General features: G+C 30.8%; 1 protein-coding gene across 1 annotated transcript; it reads left to right on the forward strand.

Annotated features, from left to right (window-relative positions):
• Positions 1 to 413: 413 nt before the first annotated feature.
• LOC136969113 (transcription initiation factor IIB-like) lies at positions 414 to 8724 on the forward strand (the record flags this gene model as incomplete). Its single annotated transcript, XM_067263212.1, has 7 exons — positions 414 to 495; positions 854 to 958; positions 1439 to 1525; positions 4349 to 4478; positions 6368 to 6477; positions 8444 to 8538; positions 8586 to 8724. Coding segments are annotated over 7 exons (748 nt in total), but the record flags the coding sequence as incomplete, so codon positions are not given.
• Between the last annotated feature and the right edge of the window lie 380 nt (positions 8725 to 9104).

The following is a 9104-nucleotide window of genomic DNA, read 5'->3' on the forward strand; positions in this document are numbered from 1 at the left end:
GCACCAAACAAACATAGATTTAAAGAAAGGTCACCCTTTTTCTGATTGGTTCGTGTTCGTAAATAATCGTATTATACACGAATCAATGAATTGCCGCGATAATTTAAATCGGCGTAAATTTTGAGCTTTTTCTAGGCTTCGAGCAGACGGCGTTATATCGAATCAGCGTTAAGCGAGGCAGCGTTAAGGGGGTCTTACGGCAGTTTTTGTAAAGTGATGGTTTCGGTTTTGGTTGGCAGTGAAGGAACATTTTGGTTTTAATGTATATATAAAATGGATATAGATAATCGTCTCATCACTAGTGACCAAAACATTTGTATCCATTAAAGTATTACTGGCATTTCAAAGGTGTTGTTTATATTACGTGAATTTTATAATGTATTTATCAGTAGTATATTTTTGTTATGTTTCAGAGTAATCGATGTCGGTGTGGAATGGAGAACGTTCTCCGACAAAACGGCCGATAATGATCCGTGTCGTGTCGGTGCGGCTGAAGTAAGTAAACGTGACTTTATCTAACAATTAAGTAAAAAATTATTATGATTTATAAAATCTAAAGCATTTCTTTGAAAATTATGTTATTTTGGGTAATATAATTTTCAAATAAATGTTTGCCTTTTGGTTTTATATTTCTTTAGAACTTTTGATTCAAACAAATCTTAATTGTGCTACTTTACAGTTATTATAACTTTTCAATTTCCAAAATCATAGTGTTAATTTACATTGTATAATTTTGATATTTTAAATAATACAAACGATTTTAGAATCAAAAATTTTAGTTTAATTAATTTCAAATACAAATTTGTTTGATGTATTTAAATGCTAAATAAAATTTAATGTTTATATTTTATAGAATCCTCTGCTTAGCGGCAGTGACTTATCTACAGTAATTGCAGGAGGTTCTGGTGAAGCAAGTTTTAATAATTCTGGATTACCTAAATATAAAAGTAGAAGAAATGTAAGTCTTAAATTATGTTTTATATCGATTTTTAAGAGTGAACATTTTGCCAGCACAAAGAAAAATACAAATGACTGTTTTTTGGTGAAAAAATGTAAAACCAACCTACTCGCTGACATTTTGAGAATTAGACAAATAAACAAATATTGTAGTGACCTTTAGCACGTTTCCAGCAATTCGGTATGATAAGAAGCAAACGTTTTTGCTCTTTCGGTGGCCTGCGCCAGGCTTTTAACGAAGAGTTTTAGCAGAACTTTTTAGTACACTTTTTGAAAGAAAATTAAAATCGCTTTCTTTTTCTTTATAATATAATATATATATATATTATAATATTATGTTGTTTCTAAACAATATACGTATGTAAACTCACAACATTCAATAACACAGAGAAATCTCAGAAACTTCAGTACCTAACCTAATCTAATATATATTATTATTTGAAAGAATAGGTTATCAATTTAATTTCCTTATATTTTGCAGATGAGAAATTCGGACAGAGTTCTTATTAATGCATTTGGAGAAATCAAGAGTATGGCTGATAGAATAAATTTGCCAAAAAGTATAGTGGTGAGTATTTGAATAATTCTTTAACTGATTGTTTCCGCTACTAGTTTCTGTGGATCTATTGAAGTCGAAAAGTTTTTGGATTTTTTTCAGTAACTTAAAGCACACAAGGAAGTTTCATTGATATAGACTATTGTTGAATGTGGTTATGCATTTCGGCTCTTCAGTCCTTATTTTTTATACAGATCTTATTATAACAAATAATACTTATAAATTACATCACACATACACGTGTTTACAGTAAATATTTACAAAATTTTTTTTATTTACATTAGCTGATTATTGAATACAAATTGAAATTAAAAATTGGACAATTAATTGGATATATTATAAAAAATATCCAGTTAATTGTATTAATAAACAGAATTTAAAAATGTGGGTATTAAAACATTTTTTTCAAAACTGTTGAAATTAAGATTTTTTAAACTATTATAAAGCGTACATATTACACTGTGTGAAAATCAACATACATTGACAAGGTTACAATACAGTGTATTATAACCGAATAGTGAGAAAGGGGTTCGAAGATCATCTCCTGTGAACTCTATATGTCATGAAGAAGTGATTGCCAGATCTCATTAATAGTCAGACCATTGTTTAAGTTCATTTTATTAATTCTGTTTATTAGTTTTTATACAAAAATTTTTAAAATTTGTTTTAAATCTTACCAACTCGTAATTTTATCCATCTACAGTTAGTAGTAGCAATTTAAATTATTCTTTAAAAAGTTATAATTTTTAATAAAAGTTCTTATTTATTTATTTTTTTATTTATCTACTACAATTTTATTTTATACAGCACCTTTTCTTAAAAAATCTTTTATAATATATTCAGTTAATTATCTAATTTTTAATTTCAATTTGTATTTAACTATCAGCTAATGTAAGCAGAAAAATTTGTTTGTAAATATTTACTGTAAACACGTATGTGTGATGTAATTAATAACTATTGTTTGTTTTAATAAGATGTGTATAAAAAATAAGGGCATAACCATATCCAGTAAAGAAGTCTATATCAATAAGAGTTCCTTGTGTGATGTAAGTTGCCGAAAAAATCCTTATTTGAACCCTTTACTGCATGAATTTATTTCGGACTATTGTAAATTTTTTAAATTCACTTTCAGCATGCACAAATTGAGAAAAGTGAATGCTAAATTTACTAAATTTGAATCAAACATCAAAATTCTTCCCACTCTTTAAACGTTGCGTTGAAGCAACATCATGCAATAATGTAGGTTAGGATGAGTAAACATCAACAAGTTTTCTAAATTTTACTATATGAAGAATTATCCATTTAATATTAAAAAGTATTATTATATGTTTTATGTATAAATTTTTCCAATTTTACTAATTGATATGCAACTAGTAAAAGCAATTATCAGAAGGAGTATATCATACAAATAACACTGGTATTTTTCGCACTATACTTTGGAGTATCTTTACAGTCAAAATTTCTAGTTACCTTTTTTACCTTTGAAAGTTGGCCAGTGTCCAACTTAGTCTCTTCACTCATTTTCACTGAGAATAGAGTTGCATGATCTTTCTGTTTTCTTTCTTTCTATTCATCTTTAATCAAATAGACGGATTACTGAGACGTCTACGTTTTTGCAAAACTTGTGCTTTTTTTTTCGTTTTTGCATTAGCACTGGGCAACTTTTGCTTTGCATGTCACGGGACTCATTTGGTTTTTTTACTTCCAAATATTTACAATCACATTTGTACAGTCACCAAGCCTGAATGACATCCATATCAATAAAATGGAAAAACAATCTATGGTACTATTTTTTCTATTCAATAGAAAGCCACTAATTCATCCAACAAGTATACGACCCAATGAATTTATTATACAGCAAAAGGCCAGAGGAACATGCAACTTTAATATATTCTTCGTGAAATCTATCCCAGCGAGTAATAGCACTATTCGAATATGCCCCTGAACGCATACTTAGAAGAGTAATAGTTTTGCTATCTGCATACAAGTTTTGACTGTCTACATTATCTAAGTTTTACTGAAATGATCCCTCTTTCCTTCCTTTTCATTTCTTTCTCGGAGAGAATTTTACAGCCTGCAAGCTTGTTACATCTTACTGTAAACAAACAGTAAGTGCCAATATCTGCCATCTGTGACTTGCAGTCACAGATGGCAAATATTAATTTGGCATTTCAATTAGATTTCTTGAAATTACTTTGGTTAATCTAATCATGATTTCCTGCTGACCCGTACATCTAGCAATGAAGCATTGTATGTTTCAGGGCTAGTGTACACTTCAAAATTGTAAACTAGATCGCAGTCTTCTATGTCACTCTGAAAATACACAGTTTATTTATTTTTAGCCTTTGTTACCGAGTTATAATAATTACATATAACAGAAATAGCTAGTTCCAAAATTTCAGCAAGCTTATTATTTCAAAACTTTCTGCCTCCAAATCTAAATCAGGATTCGGTAAAATCCCGATTTAGATTTGGAGGCAGAAGATCAGACTGATAAAGTTCTCATGTTTCAATTCAATGCCTTCAAAAATATCAGCAGCAGATATTTTATAAGTAACCTGCAAAGCTGTATTTTATTTTCTGCATTGAAACATATTCACATTCATTTCGTTGTTGCACGATGTTGCTCTGAGCAACGTTTACTAATATTACAATGATTTTTTATATATCTTTTATTTACATACTAAGAAGTATATATTCTTTTAAATCATGCTATAACGTTATATTCAATAAATTTAAAAAATTGATCCAGATAACTCGAAAATTTGTTATAAAATGAAAATTTTATGCATGGTTAAATAATAATTTACTCGTTTATTTTATTATGCATTTTAGGATCGAGCAAATTATTTGTTTAAGCAAGTATACGAAGGCAAGATGTTGAAAGGTCGAAGTATGGACGCAATTGCCACTTCCTGCTTGTACATGGCATGCAGACAAGAAGGAGTTCCCAGAACCTTTAAAGGTACGTAAAATTATCGTTATTCCTGCCGAGACTTTATCGTAACCTCTTATGCCTCCATAAAAATAGTAGTCAAAAAATATTTACATTTGCAGACAGATTTTATTAACAGACAAAAAGCAACTCTTCTTGAAGTAGCCTAAGGTTGGCTAATTAATCTTCAGCATATGATGTCTGGACAAAACATAAAAAAAAGTCAGACTAGATAGAATAATATTGCTTTATTGTATTCTAATAAATGGAAAATTAGCCAAAGGGCTACTCTAAAAAAAGAAAACAACATTTATTACACATTTGATTTGTTTTTATTTTTATTAAATCAGCTATTAGTATTCTAAGCTGCTGTAACTCCTGTATTTTTTTCTTTTATTTCTTTTACTTCCTTCCATCTTTGTTCGTCCTTCGCATCTCTTTTTGCCATTTCCTCTATGAACCATGCAGGGGGTTCCCGCTTTCTCTTGCAGTTCTCCCTTGTTGTAAGAGATGTTGAGAGATGGGATGAGTCCAGGTTGCTCGAGTCCGACGTGTTTACAAATTTTGTTTGTATGGCTTGCTTTATTTAGCTAGAAGATTTTGGATTAGAGATATTTTCTTGGATCGAGAAAAAACTGGTGTACAAAATATGCTTATTCCTCGATTAAGATCTCTCGATAAAGAATACTATTTCGAGTAAGATTAGGTTATTTTGTTGTTTGAATTAAATTATATATGATTATTTGTGTAGAATTTGTGTTAAATTTATTATCCTTTCCTCTTTATTCGGATGTGTGTTATCTCATTTAACCGCGTCGAACTTACCGCCATTAAAACACCACGTGGTTGTATTTTCTCACGTGACTACCAGACGAACTGTTATTGGCTGATAGAAACGTGTCTTGGTGGCGGTTGCCGCAAAAGTGGCACAAAATCGACTTCTGCAGCGAGAAAAAGTGATGTCATTCTGCCGCTTTTCCTTGCTACGCCGCATGTGTGCATCTGGCTTTATACTAGTGCACTGCGTCGAAAATAATTCTAGACCCTTCGTAACCGCGCTCGAACTCAGTTCGAGCAGATTACATAGCGTTACAATGAAAACGAGCTTTTGGGCCCTGGGGAAAAAAAATTTTTTTGAATTTTTGGATGTTTTCTGTCTTCAAAGTTTTTGAAAAATTTTAACCCGCGCGAAAAAATTTTGTTGCGATTTTAATTAACCTTTAATGACGCGCGATTAACTCTTAATTGTTTTTTATGGGACTTTTTTATGGAACTTCATTCATCCTTCTAAAGTTTTACTTCCTTCCGCTGATTTTACTAAAGTTTCATCCTTCCGCCGATTTTACTTCGGTAAAGTTATTTAAAGCTATTTTCTGATGTCCAAAACAACATCCAATAGTTTTTTAATTTTTTTAATTAATAGATTTTATTATATATACGTTTAATTAAGTCGGGGGGTCGGAAATTTCAATTAAATTCGTAATTTTAAAAAAAGTATTTAGAAATATACCGCCATCTAGTATTTACACTACTTTTTACCCTTCTCCTCCTGAGACGTTTGAGAATATTCCGCGAAAGACGACACCAGCTGTTCTCAAGGTCATCCAGCTGTGTAAATAATGACTCATCGGTGTCAGATTTTGCGCAAAGGCAAGACAAAGGAAATTGTACTTTGAAGCCTTTTCTTGAAAATTAACACATTTCTTTAATGTATTTTTGTTTTTATGTTTAATTACATTAAAATTTATAATTAATAAAATAAAATAGGAAAGAAGGGGCTAGAGATTAAAATGATTTTAACCTCGAGATTAAAACTCGTGAAACTTCTTTGACTTCTTTCTAACATATGCGGGATAATAAAATCAATTAATTTTGATTACAATTTGTATGGAAATTAATTATACTTTTAAATCTTTCAGAAATATGTGCAGTATCAAAAGTTTCCAAGAAAACAATTGGTTGCTGCTTTAAGTTAATTATGAAAGCTTTGGAAACAAGCGTCGATTTTACCACTACTGATGATTTCATGGTAAGTGAAGTCCATTTCAAATTCTAATTGATATTTTCAAGGCAAATGTTGTATATCTTTGTTGAAACATACAGATATATACATTTGTGTATGTTGTCAGTGCAAGACACTTGTTGTTAAGTAACACGAAATATCATCATAATATGAAGTAACTATTTCTTGGCTGCATGGTCAATTATTATTTTTATATTGCTTAAAAGTGTCAATTTGATTGATTTGTTTCTTACTTAAAGTGAATTATTTTATCCAAGAAAGAGATTTGGTCGGATTGGTTTTTCTTTGGTGAGAGAAGTGGTGGGCAGAAAGACATGAAATTAGGATAGTTGTGTTGTCTGACATTCTTGTGATTGAATTGAATGATGACTAAATATTTATGTCAAAATTCTGATCATTGATGGTTGATTTATGTTATGTTATGAAAATTGATAGGGTAAAATATAGTTTTTCAGGAGCGGAATTTAGGAGCCTAAAATTTTTTCAGAGCACAATTTTACATACAGAATTTTACTGAGAATTGTTGCTCACTAACATACAAAATAAAATGACATTTTATGATCAAATTAATTATTATTACTACATAGTTTGCATACTAATAGGCTTAACGTATGAAAAACTCCACAGAAACTAGATGTATTTGAAGTAAAATTAATATCAGAAATCTTTAAATGTGGTGAAAATAAAACGTTTATTATCGGAACTAAACCTTTTCGACCACGTACAATACAATGGTCATCTTCAGGTTCTAAAATGGAATAAAGGAATAGACTAGGAAGCACGTTTAAAATTAAAAATATCCGAAAATTACAAATTTATGTAACGTGTCGAGTGCACAAGAGCATAAAATATATTAAATAAAATATAGAAAATATGAATAAAAAATATTAAATAAATAAATATATATATATATATTAAAGGTAAAGAAATAAAATAATATAGTAAATTTGAAGTTTGTTGGACTGGTAAGAAACGACTGAAATTAACTTTAAATACTCTGTAGTCCTGTTACATGCTTGGAGGATATTATTTGAAGTTTTATAGTTTTATTACCATTTTACTATATATATATTTTTACCTACAATATTTGTATATATTACTGTATTTATTTATTATTTAATTTGGTGTTTAATGTATTTAATGTGGAAATCAAATGATCCAGCACATTCCTTTTTTCTTAATGGGAGGTATCACTAGATAGCAAAATGACCATAAGCCCTAACTTTGTAATTAAGTTATTTTTTCACCGTTTCGTAGCATCTTTCCTCTCCGAACGAGCGTTCGGAAAGGAAAGATGGCTAGGAGAGTGGCTCTTCGAATAATCGGTGATTATTGAGAAAATAGAAAAGACCGATAGTCGAAAGTGGTCGGGCCCGTCGTAGCTACGACCCGCGTCTCCTTTCGCGCCCAAATACTTACGATTAGTAGTAAATAATAGCCGTATTTGATGCTTTTCTGATACGGCGACTGGATCGACGGCCACGTGGACGCCATCAGCGACGTGTTCGGTCGAATCGCTTTCGTCCTTCTACGGGCTATCTCGGCTCGATTAGGACCGCGATTTCGGCGTTTCCCGATTCGGTAAGAGGTTCCTAATGCAACGGTATGAAGGAATTTTCTGTATATATGTAACTTTTTTCGTAGACGCGATCGACCCGCGAAAAATAGAAAAAAAAAATTTTTGATTTTTTCTGACGTTCGTCGTTATATCTCGTAAACTTACTAAAGGAGAATAATAATTTATATGTGACCGCATTCGGTACGATACTCTAATTGCAACGGTAGCAAGGATTTCATTATCGATATGCAAATTTGTTTCGTAGACGCGATCGACCCCAGAAAAGCAGAGAAAAAGATATCCAGATTTTACTTCTTGCGGTAATCGTGGTCTGATAAAAAAAATAACTGAATTGTATTAATTTTTAAGATTGATGAGTTTTTGATATTTGATTAACAGATTTTTATATTTCAGTCACGTTTCTGCTCCAATTTGGGACTTCCAGCCTCTGTACAGAGGACAGCCACTCACATTGCTAGAAAAGCGATTGAAACAGACATCGTTCCAGGGTAAGTTATGTATTTATGTTTGGTGTCATTTTGCCTTTTTAATTAAGTTTATTTACTATTACTTGCCCGCCATTCCAAAATCCATCCGTAACATTGCCTATCGACATTTCTTACGGAACTTATGACCAATTGGGAACTTTATTTGTATCGGAAAAGTATCGTGGTTTCAGATCCATAAGCGACTAACTATAAATTTTGCAGATTTTCAATAATAAAATAATCGTATTATATTGAACAATTTCTGCTTAAGCCCATAAGCAGATATTTAAAGTTTCAAATGTTTGGATAAAATAGAAAAATAGTAGTGTGCAAAAGCACACCAAAAACTTCCTATTTCTGGTTGGTCCAGTTTTTAAATTCCTATTTCTTTAAAGTTAGTTTTACAGCTACAGTTTATGCCATTATATTATTAGTTTGGTTTGCCCAAGCTGTCAATATGATTACTTTTTAGTTGATATTTTCATGTATTTCAGTTTAGTTTAGATTAATTCAAATGTAATCCTTGCTCTACCTCTGTTAGAAAATATAAAATGCAGTGTTACACATTGTTGTTCAATACATTATAT

The sequence above is a fragment of the Centruroides vittatus genome, unplaced genomic scaffold (genome assembly GCF_030686945.1).
Source record: "Centruroides vittatus isolate TY-2023 unplaced genomic scaffold, ASM3068694v2 contig_1702, whole genome shotgun sequence".
Lineage (NCBI taxonomy): Eukaryota > Metazoa > Arthropoda > Arachnida > Scorpiones > Buthidae > Centruroides > Centruroides vittatus.